Source organism: Mobula hypostoma, chromosome 27 (genome assembly GCF_963921235.1).
Source record: "Mobula hypostoma chromosome 27, sMobHyp1.1, whole genome shotgun sequence".
In the NCBI taxonomy this organism is placed as follows: Eukaryota; Metazoa; Chordata; class Chondrichthyes; order Myliobatiformes; family Myliobatidae; genus Mobula; species Mobula hypostoma.
The window spans coordinates 32919403-32942002 of record NC_086123.1 but is presented as its reverse complement, the minus strand read 5'-3'; the positions used below and the strand labels follow the sequence as shown (position 1 = coordinate 32942002).

Below are 22600 nucleotides of genomic sequence, written 5' to 3'. Positions count from 1 at the left end.
TTCACTTTTTGGGTTTCACGTAAGGTATAAAAACAATCAGCATCGTGGACTTGTTCTGGTGCCAAAGTTCCGTCATCAGCAGACGCTTTAAGAATTTAATGCCGTGCTCTTCCTTAAATTTCTGCAACTAGCCTGCTGAATATTGACAATTACCTTCAATTTTCAGTTTGTTGTGATAGGCTTTTACTTGTTTCACGACCAGCATACCGTTAAGCAGCACATTCTCCCCAACGCGAGATCTTCATTTTTTACTTCATGCAGTGTTTTTCTATTTTTCATTAACTTTTGTTCATTACATAAGTGAGGTCACTTCTCAGAACTGTCTGTGGTGCACAAAGACACGTGCATCGCCTGGGAACCCTCCCAGCGTCTTGTGGAATTTCCCACTTGTGACTTCACGTCAGCACTCAGGTAGAATTTGGATTTCAGAGGATTTTGTATTTTGGAATTTCAGATAAGGGGTACTCAATCTGTACTTAAATCAGTCCCTTGGAAAACCTTCCAATAACAGACCCACTACTGATGTCAGGCTCGTGGGTCCATCATTTCCTGGCTTATTCTTAGAGCCTTTCTTAAACAGCGGACCAACATTAGCGTCCTCCAATCCTCTGGCACCTCGCCTGTGGCTGAGGATGCTTTGAATATCTCTGCTGGAGACCCTGCAATTTCTGCACTTGCCTACCACAGGGTCCTAGGGAGCAGCCCGTCAGGCCCTGGGATTTTGTCCACCTTGCCTCGAAACAACAAACAACTCCTCTTCTGTAATCTGTATATGGTGCTGGAGCTATTTTCCACTGACTTGCTATCCATGTTTCTACGTAGTTGAGGGGCTGGCCCAGACCCACCTCGACTTCCGGCCACCCCAAGACCCCAGGCCGAGCCACACCAGAACAAACTGAAACACCGGAATGTGTCGAGATAAACAAGAACCAGACTTCACATCATCTCCTGACCTAATGTTAGTTTACTGCTGTCTGACAGCAGGAGGCAGCTGTGTGCAGGGAACCCACTATCCACCAACACAAACGTTAAGAAACAAGAAAGCTCTTTTTTTATATATTAAAAAACCCTCAGATTAAACCAGCAGCTGCAAAAAGCTCACACGTTAGGGAACAACTTGACATTTGGTGTCAAAGTTGGGTTTTTTTTTGCTACTGAGGGAAATCTGTGCTCCCTTTGCTCATGACGGTGAGACAGGATTTAATTAACAAGACTTGTTCAGCTCCACCACCCAACCCCCCTGGAGCAGGGGTGCTGCTGTTCCTCAGTGGCAGTCATTAGATAATCAGAGTTAGTTAAAATGACAGCAGAGATCATTATCATAACAATTCAGTGATGTTTTCAGACCACAAACAACTCCCATCAGCATCAGTGCCAGCACTAATTTTGAGAAGACTAGGATGTCTTCTTGAGAAGGCTAGGATGCAATGCTGAGGCTTCATAAAGCACCAGTGAGGCCTCCCTTGGAGCATTGTGACAGCTTGGGGCCCCTTATCTAAGAAGGGATGGGTGACATTGGAGAGGGTTCAAAGGAGGCTCACAAAAATGATTCCAGATTGAAAGGCTTATCATAAGATATAGGAGCAGAATTAGGCCACTTGGCCCATCAAATCTGCTCCACCATTTCATTCTTGGCTGATCCCCTATCTCCTGCCTTCTCCCCGTATCCCTTCATGCCCTGACCAATCAAGAATCTATTAACCTCTGCCTTAAATATACCCAATCAGCTGGCCTCCACAGCTGCCTGCAGCAAAGAATTCCACGATTCACCACTCTCTGGTTAAAGAAATTTTTCTTCATCTCCATTCTAACAGAACGTCCTTCTTTTCCGAGGTTGTGTCCTCTGATCTTAAGCCTCTTGCACTATAGTAAACATCCATTCCACATCCATTCTATCAAGGCCTTTCACCATTCAATAGGGTTCATTGAGGTCACCCCTCCTTCTTCTGAATTCTAGTAAAAACAGGACCAGAGCCATCAAATGCTCTTCATATAAGCAGCCACTCAATCATGGAATCATTTTTTGTGAACTTCCTTTGAACCCTCTCCAGTTTCAGCACATCCTTTCTTAGATGAGGGGCCGAAAACTGCTCACAATACTCCAAGTGAGGCCTCACCAGTGCTTTATAAAGGATCAAAATTACATCCTTGCTTTTATATCCTAGTCGTCTTGAAATGAATGTTAACATTGCATTTGCCTTCCTCACCACAGACTCAACCAGCAAATTAACCTTTAGGGAATCCTGCACAAGGACTCCCAAGTCCTTTTGCACCTCAGTTTTTTGTATTTTCTCTCCATTCAGAAGATAATCAACCCTTTTATTTCTTCCACTAAAGTGCATGATCATACACTTCCCAACACTGTATTCCGTCTTCCATTTCTTTGTCCATTCTCCTATTCTGTCTAAGTCCTTCTGTAACCTCTCTACTCCTTCAAAACTACCTGCCCCTTAACTTATCTTCATATCATCTGCAAACTTTGCAACAAAGCCATCAATTCCATCATTCAAACCATTGACATATAACATGAAAAGAATTGGTCTCAACTCAGACCCCTGTGCAACACCACTAGTCACCGGCAGCCAACCAGAAAAGACTCCCTTCATTCCCACTCTTTGCCTCCTGCAAATCAGCCTCTGCTTTATCCATGCTAGAATCTTTCCTGTAATACCATGGGCTCGTAACTTGCTAAGCAGCCTCATGTGTGGCATCTTGTCAAAGGCCTTCTGAAAAATCCAAGTACACAACATCAACCAATTCTTCTTTGTCTATCCTGCTTGTTATTTCTTCAAAGAATTCCAACAGATTTGTCAGACAAGATCTTCACTTGAGGAGCCCATGCTGACTACAGTCTATTTTATCATGTGCCTCCAAGTACCCTGAAAGCACATAACTAATAATCGACTCCAACACCTTCCCAACCACTGAGGTCAGACCAACAGGGCTACAAGTTTCCTTTCTTCTGCTTCCCTTCCTTCCTGAAGGGTGGAGTGACATTTGCAATCTTCTAGTCTTCTAGAATCTAGTGATTCTTGAAAGATCATTACTGATGCCTCCACGATCTCTTCAGCCACCTCTTTCAGAGCCCTAGGTTGTACAATATCTGGTCCAGGTGATGTATCTACCTTCAGACCTTTCAGTTTCCCAAGAACCTCGTCTCTAGTAATGGTAACTTCAAACACTTCATGACCCCTGACACCTGGAACTTCCACCATACTGATAGTGTCTTCCACAGTGAAGACTGATGCAAAATACTCGTTCAGTTTGTCTGCCATTTCCTTGACCCACATTACCACTTCTCCAGCATCGTTTTCCAGAGGTCCAATATCCACCCTCACCTCGCTTTTACACTTTATTTATCTGAAGAAACTTTCGGTATCCTCTTTATTATTTGCTAGCTTACTTTCGTATTCCATCTCTACATTCTTAATGACTCTTTTAGTTGCCTTCTGTAGGTTTTATAAAGCTTCCCAATCCTCTACTTCCCCACTAATTTTTGTTCTATTAGATGCCCTCTCTTTGGCTTTTATGTTGGCTTGGACTTTGCTGGTTAGCCACAGTTGTGTCATCGTTCCTTTAGAATACTTCTTCCTCATTAGGAATGTATATATCCTGTGCCTTTCAAACTGCTTCCAGAAATTCCAGCCACTGCTACTCTGGCATCATCCCTGCCAGTGATTTTTTCCCCAAACAATTCTGGCCAGCTCCTCTCTCATGCCTCTGTAATTCCCTTTACTCCATTGTAATACTGATACATCTGACCGTAGCTTCTCCTTCTCAAATTTCAGGGTGAATTCAATCATATAATGCTCACCTACCTCAAAGGGTTCTTTTACTTTAAACTAATTATTTCTGGCTCATTGCACAACAGCCAATCCAGAACAGCTGATGCACTCTAGAAATTCCCTTTCCAGGAATCCAGCACCAACCCAATTTTCCCAATCTACCTACATATTGAAATCCCCCATGACTATTGTAAAATTACCCTTTTCTATCTCCTGTTGTAATTTATAAACCACATCCTTACTACTGTTTGGGAGTCTGTGTACAACACCCATCAGGGTCTTTTTAGCTTTGCAGTTCACAATTCTTCAGCAGCTTCCGACCCTATGTCACCTCTTTCTCATGATTTGATTTCATTTTTTCACCAATAAAGCAACCCCACCCCTCTACCTTCCTGTCTGTCCTTTCGATACAATGCGTATCCTTGGACCTTAAACTCCCAGCTACAATCTTTCAGCTCTTTCAACCTTGATTCAGTGATGCCTACAACATCACACCTGCCATTCTGCAACTGTGCTACAAGTTCATCTACCTTATTCCATATACTGCGCACATTCAAATGTAATACCTTCTGTCCCACATTCACCCTTTTCAATTTTATCCGCCCTTTATGTTGCAACTCATCCTGTTGACTGCAATTTTGCCCTGTCATTATCCTCTCTTGACTACACATTGCCTGTGTTTGTAAAGCAGCTACATCATCTTCAGCACTATCATCCGCCTTTCCTGGATACTTCCTGCACTGAAATATAGGCAGCTCAGGACATTAGTCACACCATGCTCAACCTTTTCATCCCCAACTGAGGACATACCAACATCTGCCTCCACAACCTCTCCACTAACTGTTCTGGCCTTCTGGTTCCCATCCCCCTGTAACTCTAGCTTAAACCCACCGGGCAGTATTCATAAACCTTCCCGCTAGGATATTAGTCCCCCCTCCAGTTCAGGTGCAAACTGTCCTTCTGTACAGGTCCCACCTTCCCTGAAAGAGAGCCCAATGATCTAAAAATCTTATGCCCTCCCTCCTACACCAACTCCTTAGCCATCTATTAAACTGTGTTTAAACTTCCTAGTTCTGGCCTCACTAGCATGTGGCATGGGTAACAATCCAGAGATCACAACACCGCAGGTCTTACTCTTTAACTTATCACCTAACTCCCTGAACTCCCTATGCAGAAACTCGTCCCTCATCCTCCCCATGTCATTGGTACCTACCTGGACCACGACCTCGGGCTGTTCACCCTCCCACTTCAGAATGCTGAGAACTCAATCCAAGATATCCTGACACGCAGGAGGCAACATACCATCTGGGGATCTTGTTCTTTGCCCAAAGCTGTCCGTTCCCCTAACTAATGAATCCCCCATCACCACAGCGTGCTCCTCCCTTCCCCTCTGAGTCACAGAGGCAGACTCAGTGCCAGAGACCCAACCACTGTGACTTCCCACTGTTAGGTCATCCCCCCAACAGTTTCCAAAGTGATACACCCGTTGTTGAGGGGGATGGCCACAGGGGTACTCTGCACTGGCTCCTTAACCCCTTTCCCCTTCCTGACTGTCACCCTGTCTCCTGTGTCCTGCACCTTGGGTGTAACCACCTCTCTATATGTGCTATCTATCTCCTCCTTCAGCCTCCCGAATGATCTGGAGTTCAACCAGTTCCAGCTCCAACTCCTTAATGTGGTTTGTTAGAAGCTGTAGCTGGATGCACTTCTCGCAGTTGTAGTCGTCAGGGACACTGGAGGTCTCCTTGCCTTCCCACATCCCTCAAGAGGAGCATTCCACTATCCTGCCTGACATCTCTACTATCCTAGCCGAGCAGATAGAAAGAAGGGAAGGAAAAAAACTCGAGCTTTTCTTTCCTTTGCTTTCTCTGAGTGAAGCCTCGAAGAGCTAAAGCCTTGAGATCACCACCCCGACTCTGTCCACTCAGACGATGGCCACAGTGCTTGCCCCGTCTTCCTTTAATTTGCTCTTGGTAATCAATCCCAAACGCCGATTGGTCGCTGGTCAAAGCTCTTTCTCGCCGTAGTGATCCACTGCTTCATTTTGTGCTCGGGCAGTGGACCTGATTGAAGTCCCCTCCTCTCAAATGTCTGGATTAACCGCTGGTCAAAGCTCTTCTGTGCTCTCGAACATTTGATGGCTCTGGGCATTTATTCACTGGAATTCAGAAGAATGAGGGGGGAAACCTATCAAATGTTGACAAGCCTCGATAGAATGGATGTGGAGAGGATGTTTCCTATGGTGGGGGAGTCTGAGACCAGAGGACACAACCTCAGATTGGAGGGACATCCATTCAGAATGGAGGTTAGGAGGAATTTCTTTAGCCAGAGAGTGGTGAGTCTGTGGAATTCATTGCCACAGGCAGCTGTGGAGGCAAATTCATCGGGTATACTTAAGCAAATGTTGACTGACTCTTGATTAGTCAGGACATAAAGGGATACAGGGAGAAGGCAGGAGATTGGGGCTGAGGGGGAAATGGATTAGCCATGATGAAATGGTAGAACAGATTCAATGGGCCAAATGGCCTAATTCTGCTCCTATATCTTGTGGTCTAATGGTCAGTGAACAAGTGCAATTGATGGGGTACTTGTGCACTTGAGACATCTCAGGGCACCTCGTCGCTGCCCATGGTGCAGTGTGGAAACGGAAGTGTCTCACCCCATGCGGGCACACACCTGTGATGGCAGACACAAGATGCTCTGTGACCTCCGGCTTGTCCTCATCAAGGGGAACGCGAAGCATCTCAGGGGTCACCCAGTGAAGAGCCCTGCGAGGACAGAGCAAAGACAAAGGTTAACAACTCACACTGGTTACACTTCTAACCATTTAGATTTGGGTTGAAGACGTTGCAGAGGTCACAGTCAGCCTCTATTCCTACAACGTGTCCCGAACCTGTGCACAATTTCAAATGGGTGAACAGGAGTGAGATACACCAGCTAATTGCGTCGTGTCGCAGCAAGAAACTTGCATGCAACGTCAACAAGACCAAAGAACTGATTGTGGACTTCAGAAAGAGTGTGACGAGGGAACACAAACCAGTCCTCAGAGGGATCAGGAATGGAGAGAGTGAGCAACTTCAAGTTCCTGGGTGCCAATGTCTCCGAGAATCCAACCTGGACCCAACATATTGGGACATTCACAAAGAGGGTACGACAGCGACTATATTTCACTAGGTGTTTGAGGAGATTTGGTTTGTCAGCAAAGGCACTCGCAAGTTTCTACAGATGTACGGTGAAGAGCATTCTAACTGGCTGCATCACTGTCTGGTATGGGGGACGGGGGAGGTGGGGGGTGTTACTGCATGGGATCAGAGAGTTGTAAACTCAGTCAGCTCCATCATGGACACTAGCCTCCGTAGTAACCAGGGCATCTCCAGGGAGCAGTGCCTCAAAAAGGTGGCATCCCTTGTTAAGGACCCCCTCCACCCAGGACATGCCCTCTTCTCATCGTTACCATCAGGAAGAAGATACAGGAGCCTGAAGGAACACACTCAATGATATACATCTTACTGTAATTCACGCTTTTTAAAATTATGATGTATTGCTTTGTTTTGGTGCCGCAAAGTTAACAAATCTCTCAACATATTTTGGTGATATTAAAACTGATGGTGATTCTAATTCTGACAAGGTCTTCGATCATTCAGTTTACCAATGTGGGGTGTCCAATACACCAACAGCAATCGAGATATGGAAACAGGCTCACTAACGTTTTCGAAGAGGGAGTGTGGGAGGTGCTGGGCTCCAGAGAAGGTTCTGGAGAAAGCCCAGAGCCTGCTGGACAGAAGCTTCATTTGAGGTGGTGTGTGGGAGACTGAGCGACTGAAAGGGCAGGAGGAGGAGAATTCAAAAGGTCAACACGAAAACAGTCCAATTAAAAGTCAAATGCTTTGTCGGAGTAAATAACACACGGAGTAAAGTTGAAGGCAAAAGGCTGACTGTGGAGATTAAAGGAGACCAGGGATGGAGATTCTCGGTTTATAATCAAGGCTGTTGTCGCACAGAGCAAGGCAATGGACAGCGATCACAGACGTGGGAGTTGAGGCAGGAAATCAGGAGGGAGGGCGAGAGACAGAAATCATCAGACAACTGATGACAGAGCACAGCTCAGCAGGGGCAAGGAAGTTGTGTACATGGTGCCCTAGAAGCAGAATAAAATGAACATTTCATACAGTTGGGCAAGACACGAGAAGCAGGCCAAAGCCTCCAGCAGCAAGATCTTACAAAAGACACAGAGCATGGCCTGAAAGTTTGCAGACTGAAATTGAGGAGTCTGGAGGTAGAGACCTGAACATCAAGTTTGCAAGTCCAGTCCGGGGGCTGGATCTGGATAGTAGGCCTGCCTGTGCATTGGCGGGTGGGGGGGGGGGAAGGGGGTAGGAAAGGTCTCGTCTTGCCATTGTCTTGTTGTGTTCTGTCGCTGTGGAACATTGTGGGCACGCTAAGCTGGTGCCAAAGTGCACTGCAACACCGGCAGGCATCATCAGGTTGTGTGGGTTGTTATCGCTGATGAGACATTTCACTGCGTTTGTGGTAAATTAATGAATCTGATCAACCCTGGGGCACAGGGCCCAGCTTTCAACCTCCATTCGGATCATCTGATCAACCCTGGGGCACAGGGCCTGGCTTTCAGCCTGCAGGAGATGAATCATTTGATCAACCCTGGGGCACAGGGCCTGGCTTTCAGCCTGCAGGAGATGAATCATTTGATCAACCCTGGGGCACAGGGCCTGGCTTTCAACCTCCAACGGATCATCTGATCAACCCTGGGGCACAGGGCCCAGCTTTCAACCTCCATTCGGATCATCTGATCAACCCTGGGGCACAGGGCCCAGCTTTCAACCTCCATTCGGATCATCTGATCAACCCTGGGGCACAGGGCCCAGCTTTCAACCTCCAGTCAGATCATCTGATCAACCCTGGGGCACAGGGCCTGGCTTTCAGCCTGCAGGAGATGAATCATTTGATCAACCCTGGGGCACAGGGCCTGGCTTTCAACCTCCAACGGATCATCTGATCAACCCTGGGGCATAGGGCCCAGCTTTCAACCTCCATTCAGATCATCTGATCAACCCTGGGGCACAGGGCCCAGCTTTCAACCTCCATTCGGATCATCTGATCAACCCTGGGGCACAGGGCCCAGCTTTCAACCTCCAGTCAGATCATCTGATCAACCCTGGGGCACAGGGCCTGGCTTTCAGCCTGCAGGAGATGAATCATCTGATCAACCCTGGGGTACAGGGCCCAACTTTCAACCTCCAGTCGGATAATCTGATCAACCCTGGGGCATAGGGCCCAGCTTTCAACCTCCATTCGGATCATCTGATCAACCCTGGGGCACAGGGCCCAGCTTTCAACCTCCAGTCAGATCATCTGATCAACCCTGGGGCACAGGGCCTGGCTTTCAGCCTGCAGGAGATGAATCATCTGATCAACCCTGGGGCACAAGGCCCAGCTTTCAACCTCCAGTCGGATCATCTGATCAACCCTGGGGCATAGGGCCCAGCTTTCAACCTCCAGTCGGATCATCTGATCAACCCTGGGGCACAGGGCCTGGCTTTCAGCCTGCAGGAGATGAATCATCTGATCAACCCTGGGGCACAGGGCCCAGCTTTCAACCTCCAGTCGGATCATCTGATCAACCCTGGGGCATAGGGCCCAGCTTTCAACCTCCATTCGGATCATCTGATCAACCCTGGGGCACAGGGCCCAGCTTTCAACCTCCATTCAGATCATCTGATCAACCCTGGGGCACAGGGCCTGGCTTTCAGCCTGCAGGAGATGAATCATCTGATCAACCCTGGGGCACAGGGCCCAGCTTTCAACCTCCAGTCGGATCATCTGATCAACCCTGGGGCACAGGGCCTGGCTTTCAGTCTGCAGGAGATGAATCATCTGATCAACCCTGGGGCACAGGGCCCAGCTTTCAACCTCCAGCGGATCATCTGATCAACCCTGGGGCACAGGGCCCAGCTTTCAACCTCCAGGGGACGAATGAATCCTCATCAGTGGCCAGTTCTGCTGAACCATCTCAGTGGAATCCATTAACCAACCTACTGATCATCGTCACGCTCCTGAAGCCAAAGCTCACCGTATACGCTGCTGTATTGCTAAATCCTTCTGCTCATCCTCTGAGCTATCGGGACAGAACACGGTCTTGTACAGCTGTGTCATGATGAATTTCTCAACATTATCCATCATCCTGTCCTTCTGTTCAGGCGGGAAACCTGCATCAAGAGGAAGCCAAAAGCAGTCAGGGTCGAGAACCCCCATCCACTCCCCCATCCCAGTCCCGGCAAGAACACCAAACCGATTGGAGGCTGCACAAGATGGAGACATCCCAAATCCCCCATCCCAGGAACGAGCATCTAAGTATAACCAGCTCCAGCTGGTACGGACTCAATACATTGGACTAAGTGGTCTAGACTGACAAAATGGAGGCTCTCCTTCCAGTCAAAGTGAAGTCACTAGTTGAGTGTTTTGTCTCCTCGTATTTAAGTCACGTCCTTTCTGCTCCTGTCCAGTTGTCTGCATGTTAACTCACCAGTTCCTGACTTACAAACATGACCTTCTGTCCCAGAGGGATGCGCACTGCTTAAAACCTAATGAATCATACGGAGCATCTGTTCAGCTACTCACTAAAAACAAATTGCTGTGCGCAAGCTCATCGTGCTCTGCGAGTCTAAGTTACCCAATGGCCCTATCTAGGAATGGTATCTCATTCCCAGAGGGCCACGGGTGGATCTTCCGACATCAATGCACAGGGATGGAGACGGCATTACCGGAGCAGACAGCTGTTATTTTATGGAATGACACGTGTAGAGTGTGTACTGTGTACCAATCGGACAGTTTTTACCTTCCCCCCCCCTCGCCCCCGTGTTCTCTGGTTTCCTCCCACACTCCAAAGATGTCCAGTTGAGGTTAGTGAATCGTGGGCCTGCCGTGCTGGCGCCAGAAACGTGGCGACGTTTGCGGGCTGACCAGCACGGCCCTTATGATTTGATATGATGCAAATGACCCACTTCACTGCACAATACGATGTTCATGCGACAAATAAAACTGATTTTTATCTGCTCTTCAGCCATTCCCAAATTCCTCAGGAAGATTGTCCTGTAGTTCGTTACAAGACCAGGACAATGCACTCACTCAGTATCCACAAGAGGATTCCCAACAGGAATGTGTCACCAGACTGAGATCAGGAACGGCCAACCATGGATGCTTATTCCCTAATTCCAGTTAATGGGTTAATCACCCCCCTGCCCCACCCTGGTTCAGTTAAACCAATCAAGAGGGAGCAGAACTTGGGAATAACCCTTCTCCTCTCACCACTCTCAGAGTAGTGGACGGAATCAGGTGTGAGATCTACCCACTCACATGCTGCTGCAGTCCCATCCAAAACACAGCTTTGCAGACATTCAGAGAAATGCAAACTTTTGTGCATTTTCTGCTAGGAGAGTCCTCGATGTGTGGCCATGCACCCACGCAAACAGAGCACGCGGAGCCTCTCGAAGAGAGGGCTTTATACGTGACAACTGAGTTAGACAAGGATAGGATAAGAATATATACAGGTACACATTCCTTTATCCGAAATTCTGAAATCCAAAAAGCTCTGAAAACCGAAGTTTTTTTCGCCAACAGCTGACGTCACTCAGGTGTGACGTGGCAGCACTTGCAGAGGCCGCCAGACGTCAGTTGTGGCTCAGCGCTCGTACTGGTTACACGTGCATTTGCTGTTCGCTGATATTTTGTGTTCACTGTTGACTTTGTGTTTAATTTCACTATGAAAATGTCAAAAAGAGCTGCAGATACCCCTATGGGTAACAATGAGAAAAAGGAAGGAATCTTCTCTATCAATAACGCAGAAAGTGGAGTTATTGCAGAAGCCTGATCGTGGTGTGTCTGTGCGGAGTCTTACTGAGGAAAATAGTGTTAGAACTACCACTGTATATGATTTAAATAAACAGAAAGACAAGTTACTGAAGTTTTATAGTGACAGTGACGTTCTACATTTATTCCAATAAGTCATTTACCATGTGTTTGATTCGGTTTGTTTGAAGCTGTATATTTTTACATTCTATTGAATGTTTTTGTTGGAAATAAAATTTTTCCTTGTCATTATCCCCTAAACAATACAGTACAACAATTATTTACATTGTATTAGGTATTATAAGTAATCTAGAGATGATTTAAAGTATACAGGAGGATGTGCATAGGTTTGGTGCGCTGCCAGGTCCTAAAGTCCGCCACACTGAGACAGGTTAAATAAGGGACTTGAGCATACCTGTTTTTTGGTATTTGGGAGTGGGGGGGGGGTCTGAAATCTGAAAAATTCTGAATTCCAAAATGCAACTGGCCCTAAGGATTTCGGATAAGGGACTGTGGACCTGTATTAGCACTTCCCTCTGCACACAGCTCGGGAGACTGCTATATACACAAGAGATTCTGCAGATCCCTGGAAATCTGAGCAACACACACACACATGCTGGAGGAACTCAAAACTCAACAAGTCCTGACCAAGTATCTCAGCCTGAAACGTCGGCTGTTTATTCCTCTCCGTCGGTGCTGCGCGCCTTGCTGGGTTCCTCCAGCATCTTGTGCGTGTGTTGCGCGGGAGAGGGAGGTCACTTCCTGCTGCCTTCGTGGGCTGCTTTCTCTGTGCCCAATTTCGGAAGCTGCACCTTCCTACAATTCCTCAGCAGGTCACAGGGAAATGCAGCAGCCCAACAGGAATCTCCTTTTCAAACCTTTTCTTAAAAACACAAATTAAAAGACATCAACCTCTGTATTGTTTTTTTCACTCACCATTAAAGTGTACAGCAACATTCTGGTAAAAGTCTTGCGCGAGTTCGGACTGCGCCTCTACATTCAAATTCTGGAAGACACAAGTTAATTAACTGGGTGGAACAGAAATTGCAGGTCCTGCAGTTCATAAACCACTTGACAACATTCAAAACTTCATCACCTCAAATCCCACCCCGCTCCCCAGAACCAGCAGCTCTGCACTCATCACAGGATGTACCAGCCTCTTTTGCCCAGAAGTGCCGAGGTCAGTTTATCTTGCCTTCCCACCGTCACAGATGCCAGTCCTCGTGCAACTCAAATTCGCTCCCGATGAGGAAGGAACGCCAAGTGTACTGAATACGACAAAGGTTGTATCCCAGCTGTGGGCAGACATGGTGGCGTTGGCCGTGAGCGCATCGCTTTACAGCACCAGCCTGCAATCGGTTCAATTCCTGTCCCTGCCTGCGACGAGTTTGTGCGTTCACCCCGGTTTCCTCTGGGCACTTCGGTTTCCTCCGAAGATGTACAGCTACGATCGGTAAATCACGGGTTTGCTATTTTGGTGCCAGAAACATGGTGGCACTTGCAGACTACCCAGCACAAACCTTGCTGATTTGATTTGATGCAAACAACACATTTCACCATATGTTTCAACATACATATGACAAGTAAAACTAATCTTTATCCCTCCTTTATGGACCCACCCATCTTCAGTTGCTTCACCTTGTTCCAGATGTGCTCCAAATTATTCCAGTGTTACAACAGCAGCATCTCCCCAACAAAGAGGAAATCTCTCATGCTTTTCATGGACAGAAACTAACTGTGCACTGCCAGCTTAGCCGGCTGTCAAACATCAGCAAGACGATGATTGGACCATTTACTGTATTATCCAGCAGTTCTTGCTCAGCTGTGGTTTTACCAGGAGTGCGTTTCTCTAAACATGTTGACCTAAACAGTGAACACAGAGAAATAAACGTCTCCCCTCTACCCCACCCCAGGGCAAGCATCTCTGCCTCAGTGCAGTACACACACACACACACACACACACACACACACACACACACACACACACACACACAGAATGAACAGATGCAACCGCTGGGGTTGATAGGGTGCCACCTCACCTGCCTCGCTTGAAGATGCTCTATAAACTGGACACAGCGTTTCTGGACCATCTGAATGTTGGGCTTCCGCAGTGATTTGAGGAAGTCTGTGAAATCCCCAGACTGCACCGGTGTGGAAGTTGGCGAGCTGACCATGGGAAACTGTGGGATCTCTAGGATAGGGACAGAGATCAGAGATTAAGACTGAACAGAAATACATCAAGAAAGGACATTTCCTTTACGGTCTAAAAGAACAGAGAGCAACCCGTGAGGATCTGGCACACTGACACAAGCAGAGGCAACACTTAAAATGAATACACCAGCACAGCATGGGAACAGGCCATTCGTCCCAACTCCTCCATGCTGACCTTCTGTAGTCACCCCATTGCCCAACATGTGGGTCCGGAGCACTCAAATCCCTCGACAATTCATGTGCTCATTCAGACTATTTCATGAAGGATCCCACCCACCCTGCTCATAAACCATTTGTTCCACTCTCTTCGGGGAGGAGGCTAGGCAGCATCCACGACAGGACCATCAGTCTGAAGAACAGGTACTTTCCCCAAGCAGCAAGGCTGACCAACATCTCCACCCAGTAGCCCTCTCCTTTATCACTTCCTATCAGAGTCACCCCATGTAGACACTCCTGTACCGACTGTCACTTTATGTACCTACAATCAATGTATCACCTCTAAGCTATCTTTTGTATTTCTGTTTGCTGTGTCTTTATTGTGTTCTCTACCTTTGTGTGTGTTTTCATATGCTACATTGGATCTGGAGTAATAATTATTTTGTTCTCCTTTACACTTGTGTACTGGAAATGACATTAAATCCTGGATATTAACTGCAGTCAGGACTCCACTGCTCTCTAGCAGTGATTTCCAGGACTCTACACTTGCTGGGTGAAGGTGGTCCCTCTCGTAACCCCTTTAAATCCCTCCCCCTTCACCCTAAACCTACCTCCTCCAACGTTATCTACCTCTGATATGGGAAGGGGTTGCTGCCGTTGACCCATCTCTACCCCAGTCATCTTTTACCTCTTAACCTCGTCTGCTCTGGGGGGATTCACCAGACCTATCTTCTCCAGGCTCTCCTCCTGACTCATCATCATAGCTTGTCACACCAGACAGCCAGCCACTCTAGTGTAGCTTGGTTGATGTTGAGCAGGTCAGTTTCAGATACATCAGGTGAGAGTGGGCAGTTGCACAGAACGTGTTCAATGTTCTGCACCCTTTCACCACACTCACAGGATTCGCTGGTCTTTAAACCCCACCTCACCATATTGTCTCCCGTCCTACAAACTCCCGCTCTCCCTCTGTTGAGAGTGCCCCACTTCCATCTGTCAAGCAGTGCCCCGTCTGGCAACATTTCTGTGGGGTCTTGCACTGTGTTGTTCGGTGGGGTTCTGGCTTCTATTTGTTGCCAGAGGTCAATCCTGTGTGTTTGGGGGGATGTTCCGTGCGGTAGTTCCTCCACTGTAGCAAAGCTTTTCCTCGATTTTAGGCGGTTGGAAGCTGGCACATGATGGTGTAGTGGGTGCCGTGGATCCCAGTTCTGTTTACCTTTTTCATTTTTGTTGCAGTGCGTCTTCAGATCTCTGGGGGAGCAATGCCTGCAAGTCCGTAAATGATGTTAGTGGGTGTGGGGCGCAGTGTGCCCGTGATTATTCGGCAGGCTTTGTTAAGCAACGGGTCTATTTTCTTCGCGTGGGCTGGCTGCATCCCAGGCAACATCCAGGTGAACGTCCTCTACGTCTTCTCCCGTGCTATCAAATCCTTTCTATACCTCGATGACCAGAACTGCACACAGTAATCCAGCTGAGTTCTGACCATGGCTTTTTTTTATAAGAAGTATGAGAATTAACCTTGTTACTTCTGTAAATAATGTCCTGACTAATGAAAGCCAGTCCCAAGTACAACGCCAACTTCCTGTTGACACTTTCAAGGATCTAAGGACTTGCGTTCCAATGACTGTCTGTTCCCCAAGGCATTACCGTTCACAGTGTATATTCTAACCTCATTACCACTCCCAAAGTGGATCATTTCACCTTTGTACAGGTTAATCTCCATCTGCTGTTCAGCAATTTGTTTCACCAGAAGAATTAGAACCCGGTTTATTAGCACTGACGTGGAGTACTCTGTAAATATCTCAGGCACACGTATATAGCTTGGGTACCTAAGAATTTTGCACAGTACTGTGGTAACTTTATGTATTGCACTGTACTGCTGCCACACAAAAAAACAAGTTTCATGACATATGTGAGTGATGATAAACCTGATTCTGATATGGGTCTCTTTTGTGTGAGAGTGGGAAGGGGAATCATGGTTGGAAAAGGGGAGGGGAGAAGGGAGGGTGTGGGAAGCACCAGAGAGACATTCTGGAATGATTAATAAATGCAAACAACAGGAATTCTGCAGATGCTGGAAATTCAAGCAACACACATCAAAGTTGCTGGTGAACGCAGCAGGCCAGGCAGCATCTCTAGGAAGAGGTACAGTCGAGGTTTCAGGCCGAGACCCTTCGTCAGGACTAACTGAAGGAAGAGTGAGTAAGAGATTTGAAAGTGGGAGAGGGAGGGGGAGATCCAGAATGATAGGAGAAGACAGGAGGGGGAGGGATGGAGCCAAGAGCTGGACAGGTGATTGGCAAAAGGGATACGAGAGGATCATGGGACAAGAGGCCCAGGGAGAAAGACAGTGGGGGGGAACCCAGAGGATGGGCAAGGGGTATAGTCAGAGGGACAGAGGGAGAAAAAGGAGAGTGAGAGAAAGAATGTGTGTATAAAAATAAATAACGGATGGGGTATGAGGGGGAGGTGGGGCATTAGCGGAAGTTAGAGAAGTCGATGTTCATGCCATCAGGTTGGAGGCTACCCAGACAGAATTAATAAAGCAATTGTTTGGAATTAAATTACCTTGTCTAGTATCCCAGGGCTGGGCATGTCTGCACCTGCACCAACCCCTCCCCATCCCTGGCACTCCTTCTCTGCCACCTGTCCCACACCCCTCCCAGAGTGCTCCCCCCTCACCATTCCCACCATCCTTTGCTCTCACCAGACTTACAAACTTGCTCCCTGCTCCACATTGACAAATACAGTCTTAGACACCCTGGCTAGATATCTGTGCCCAAGACTTTTGCACAGTGCTGAATGTCATTGGGTTTCTTGTTTTGCAGTAGAGTACAAGACATAAAATTACTCTAAGTTACAAAAACAACGACAGAGGAATAATGAGATAGTGTTCATGGACCATTCGGAAATCTGAAAGTGGAGGGAAAGAAGATACTCCTGGATCATTGGATGTGGGTCTAGCACAAGTGTTGAGGGAGTAGAGCAATGGGTTAAGGGCTAAGCACGGATCCTTGAGCTGTGCCCGAGATGCCTGTCAGCAATTATGTCATTCATTATGTGCCATGTCGTATGATGTGGATGATCACGGTCTTGGCCATGATCGTTCTTGACAAATTTTTCTACAGTCTTCTTCTGGGCAGTGTCTTCACAAGATAAGTGGCCCCAGCCATAATCAATACTCTTCAGAGATTGTCTACCTAGTGTCAATGGTCGATTTACAGTGGCATGCAGAGGTTTGGGCACCTCGGTCAAAATTTCTGTTATTCTGAATAGTTAAGTGAGTAGAAGATGAACTGATCTCCAAAAGTCATAAAGTTAAAGATGAAACATTCTTTTCAACATTTTAAGCAAGATTAGTGTATTATTTTTGTTTTGTACAATTTTAGAGTGAAAAAAAGGAAAGGAGCATCACGCAAAAGTTTGGGCACCCCAAGAGATTTGAGCTCTCAGATAACTTTTACCAAGGTCTCAGACCTTAATTAGCTTGTTAGGGCTATGGCTTGTTCACAGTCATTGTTAGGAAAGGCCAGGTTATGCAAATTTCAAAGTTTTATAAATACCCTGACTCCTCAAACCTCATCTAACGATCAGCAGCCATGGGCTCCTCTAAGCAGCTGCCTAGCACTCTGAAAATTAAAATAAATGATGCCCACAAAGCAGGAGAAGGCTATAAGAAGATAGCATTTTCAGGTAGCTGTTTCCTCAGTTCGTAATGTAATTAACAGGAATGGTGGAGGTCAAGTTGAGGTCTGGAAGCCTAAGAAAACTTTCTGAGAGAACTGCTCGTAGGATTGCTAGAAAGGCAAATCAAAACCCCCGTCTGACTGTAAAAGACCTTCAGGAAGATTTAGCAGACTCTGGAGTGGCGGTGCACTGCTCTACTGTGCAGCGATACCTGCACAAATATGACCTTCATGGAAGAGTCATGAGAAGAAAACCTTTCCTGTGTCCTCACCACACAATTCAGCGTCAGAAGTTTGCAAAGGAACATCTAAACAAGCCTGATGCATTTTGGAAACAAGTCCTGTGGACTGATGAAGTTAAAATAAAACTTTTTGGCCACAATGACCAAAGGTATGTTTGGAGAAAAAAAAGGGTGCAGAATTTCATGAAAAGAAGCCCTCTCCAACTGTTAAGCACTGGGGTAGATCGATCGTGCTTTGGGCTTGTGTTGCAGCCAGTGGCACGGGGAACACTTCACTGGTAGAGGGAAGAATGAATTCAATTAAATACCAGCAAATTCTGGAAGCAAACATCACACACACCATCTGTAAAAAAGCTGAAGATGAAAAGAGGATGGCTTCTACAACAGGATAATGATCCTAAACACACCTCAAAATCTACAATGGACTACCTCAAGAGGCACAAGCTGAAGGTTTTGCCATGGTCCTCACAGGCCCCCGACCTAAACATCATCGAGAATCTGTGGATAGACCTCAAAAGAGCAGTGCATGCAAGATGGCCCAAGAATCTCACAGAACTAGAAGCCTTTTGCAAGGAAGAATGGGCGAAAATCCCCCAAACAAGAATTGAAAGACTCTTCGCTGGCTACAGAAAGCATTTACAAGATGTGATACTTGCCAAAGGGGGTGATACTAAGTACTGACCATGCAGGGTGCCCAAACTTTTGCTTTGGGCCCTTTTCCTTTTTTGTTATTTTGAAACTGTAAAAGATGGAAATAAAAAAAGTAATCCTGCTTAAAGTATTAAAGAAATGTGTCACCTTTAACTTTACGCTTTTTGGAAATCAGGTCATCTTTTACTCACTTAGCTAATTCAGAGTAACAGAAATTTTGACCAGGGGTGCCCAAACTTTTGCATGCCACTGTAACCAGGACTTGTGATACGCACCAGCTGCTCACGACCATCCACCACCTGCTGCCATGGTTTCACTCACCCAAGGGTGACCTGCAGGCTGGTGGAGGGAAGGAGAGTCTTACACCTCCCTCGATAGAGACGCACCTCCACCCCACCAGGGGGAACTTCTTTACTCAGAGAGTGGTAGCTGTGTGGAACGAGCTTCCAGCAGAAGTGGTTGAGGCAGGTTCGATGTTGTCGTTTAAAGTTAAATTGGATAGATATATGGACAGGAAAGGAATGGAGGGTTATGGGCTGAGTGCAGGTCAGTGGGACTAGTTGAGCGTAAGCGTTCGGCACGGACTAGAAGGGCTGAGATGGCCTGTTTCTGTGCTGTAATTGTTATATGGCTCTGTTATTGTCTGACCCCAAAGCTCCATGTAATGAATGGAACTGCATGCACAGTATGCCAGACAGCCAGACAAGGGTTTCACTGCATCTCTGTACACGTGGCAATAATAAACGAATATCAATTCCACCTCGACGCTGGACTCTAGACAAGGATCTAGTTGCGGAGGAAGGTAAAGACGCCCAGGTTTTCAAACCTGTTTATTACTACCGAGGGGATCATGGTGTTGAACGCTGAGCTGTAAATGATAAACAGTTACCTGACAAATGTCTTGCTATTGTTTAGACCAGGGGTTCCCAACCTTTTTTATGCCATGGATCCCTACCATTAACCAAGAGGTCCATTGGGGAACCCCTGGTCTAGGTCCTCCAAAGCTGAGCGGAGAGCCAGTATGTTTGCATCTGCTGTAGATCTGTTGCAGAGGTGGGAAGATTGCAGCAGGTTCGAGTCCTTGCCCAGTCACGGGTTTATTCTAACCACGTCCAACCTCTCAGAGCACTTCAACATGGTACACGTGAGTACCGGTGGGCGCCAGTCAGTGAGGTGGGTCACCACGCTGTTCTTGCGCACAGGTGTGATTACTGCCCTTTTGGAAGCAGGTAGGAATCTCCAGCTGCAGCACTACGAGGGTGAAGATATGCACTCCCACCAGTTGTGGGCACAGATTTTCAGTACCCTGCCACAAGCCCTGGTAGTGTGGAGGAGCAGAGGGTTCCGGGGGTACATGTCCACAGATCACTGAAAGTTGCCTCACAGGTGGATAGGGTAGTTAAGAAAGCTTATGGGGTGTTAGCTTTCATAAGTCGAGGGATAGAGTTTAAGAGTCGCGATGTAATTTGCAGCTCTATAAAACTCTGGTTAGGCCACACTTGGAGTACTGTGTCCAGTTCTGGTCACCTCACTATAGGAAGGATGTGGAAGCATTGGAAAGGGTACAGAGGAGATTTACCAGGATGCTGCCTGGTTTAGAGAGTATGCATTATGATCAGAGATTAAGGGAGCTAGGGCTTTACTCTTTGGAGAGGAGGAGGATGAGAGGAGACATGATAGAGGTGTACAAGATAATAAGAGGAATAGATAGAGTGGATAGCCAGCGCCTCTTCCCCAGGGCACCACTGCTAAATACAAGAGGACATGGCTTTAAGGTAAGGTGTGGGAAGTTCAAGAGGGATATTAGAGGAAGTTTTTTTACTCAGAGAGTGGTTGGTGCGTGGAATGCACTGCCTGAGTCAGTGGTGGAGGCAGATACACTAGTGAAGTTTAAGAGACTGCTAGACAGGTATATGGAGGAATTTAAGGTGGGGGATTATATGGGAGGCAGGGTTTGAGGGTCGGCACAACACTGTGGGCCGAAGGGCCTGTACTGTGCTGTACTATTCTATGTTCTATACACCTGACACTTCGTGCAGGTTCATCCTCTTGAAGGAGATCGTCACTCCACAGCCTGACACCACCTTCCACACTGTGAAAAAAACTCAGCCAAAATCCATGCCATTGACTGATTACACCTCTCCCATTCACAGGCATTGCAAATAGCTTGGCCTAGTACCCAGCAGCACCGATCACAGATGGCTGCCTCAGACTGACAAAGCCAGAGGTCGAAGATGTCTGTAAACACTGCAGCCAGTTAACGAGCACAGGTTCGTCAGTACTTGGCTCGGTACGTCACCTGGCCCAGGTGCTTCCTATGGTTTCGCCCTCGCGTCAGCCTCGGAGACTCTGATCACAGAGTTGCTGAGGACAGTGGGGTATTCGTGAAGATGCCTCCATGTCGTGTCCGTCAAAGTCAGCACAAGTAGTACTGAGCTGATCTGGGAGAGAAACCTCATTGCCATTTACGCTGCTTGGTTTTGCTTCGTGGGAGTGATGGTGTACAAGACCTGCCACAGTTGACGACCATCTTTTCAAGATTTAAGTTTAGTCCAGACTTGATACTTTGCGTGTGAGATGGCCATACATGGACCTCTTGTACTTTCCTGGATCACCAGTCCTAAACACCCGATCAAGCGCTCAGCAGACTGCAAATCAACTATCGCCCGGTAGCACTCACATCGACAGTGATGAAATGCTTTGAGAGGTTGGCCATGACCAGACTGAACTCCTGCCTCAGCAAGGACCTGGACCCATTACAATTTGCCTATCACCACAATAGATCAATGGCAGACACAATCTCAATGGCTAGTCACACGGCCTTAGAGCCGTATATCAGGATGCTGTTCATCGACTATAGCTCAGCATTTAATACCATCATTCCCACAATCCTGATGAGAAGTTGCAGAACCTGGGCCTCTGTACCTCCCTCTGCAAATGGACCCTTGACTTCCTAACCGGAAGACCACAATCTGTGCAGATTGGGGATAACATCTCCTCCTCGATGACAATCATACACTGGTGCACCTCAGGGGTGTGTGCTTAGCCCACTGCTCTACTCTCTATATACACATGACTGTGTGGCTAGGCATAGCCACCTATAAATTTGCTGATGATACAACCATTGTTGGTAGAATCTCAGATGGAGACGAGGGGGCGTACAGGAGTGAGATATGCCAAACTAGTGGACTGGTGTCGCAGCAACAACCTGGCACTCAACGTCAGTAAGATGAAGGAGCTGATTGTGGACTTCAGGAAGGGTAAGATGAAGGAACACAAACCAATCCTCATAGAGGGATCAGAAGTGGAGAGAATGAGCAGTTTCAAGTTCCTGGGTGTCAAGATCTCTGAGGATCTAACCTGGTCCCAACATATCGATGTAGTTATAAAGAAGGCAAGACAGCGACTATACTTCATTAGAATTTTGAAGAGATTTGGCATGTAAACAAATACACCCAAAAACTTCTATAGATGCACTGTGGAGAGCATTCTGACAGGCTGCATCACTGTCTGGTATGGAGGGGCTACTGCACAGGACTGAAAGAAGCTGCGGAAGGTTGTAAATCTAGTCAGCTCCATCCTGGGCACTAGCCTACAAAGTACGCAGGACATCTTCAGGGAGCGGTGTCTCAGAAAGGCAGCGTCCATTATTAAGGACCTCCAGCACCCAGGACATGCCCTTTTCTCACTGTTACCATCAGGGAGGAGGTACAGAAACCTGGAGGCACACACTCAGCGATTCAGGAAAAGCTTTGCTCTTCCCCTCTGCCAGTATGTGGGTAGGCAGATAGCCAGAGGGTCAGATTTCCAGAAATGTCGTAAAGGTCAGGAACAGTAGGCGTTCTTGGTGATGTAGCAATGACGGTGGGGCCTCTGGTTCGGATGGTGGAGCAGACATTTCTTCAAGCTAGCCTGAATGAAGTCCCTGGCAAGGATATGAAAGCCGTCAGGGTAGGCTGGCTCTTGGTTGTTAATTATTGACATAATGCCTTTGAAACTGCAGTCAGCA

The 22600-nt window shown here is 47.2% G+C and overlaps 1 protein-coding gene across 4 annotated transcripts in view; it reads right to left on the bottom strand.

The window, feature by feature from the left end:
* LOC134338385 (rab5 GDP/GTP exchange factor-like) overlaps positions 1–22600 on the bottom strand; it is a 74740-nt gene that overhangs the window by 16196 nt on the left and 35944 nt on the right. For all 4 annotated transcript variants that reach the window (XM_063034178.1, XM_063034176.1, XM_063034175.1 and 1 more), the window contains exons 4-7: positions 13688–13839; positions 12585–12654; positions 9874–10009; positions 6462–6553 (exon numbers count right to left, since the gene is read on the bottom strand). In XM_063034178.1, the coding sequence (XP_062890248.1) occupies positions 6462–6553; positions 9874–10009; positions 12585–12654; positions 13688–13839 (450 nt within the window). The remainder of the gene's footprint in view (positions 1–6461; positions 6554–9873; positions 10010–12584; positions 12655–13687; positions 13840–22600) is intronic.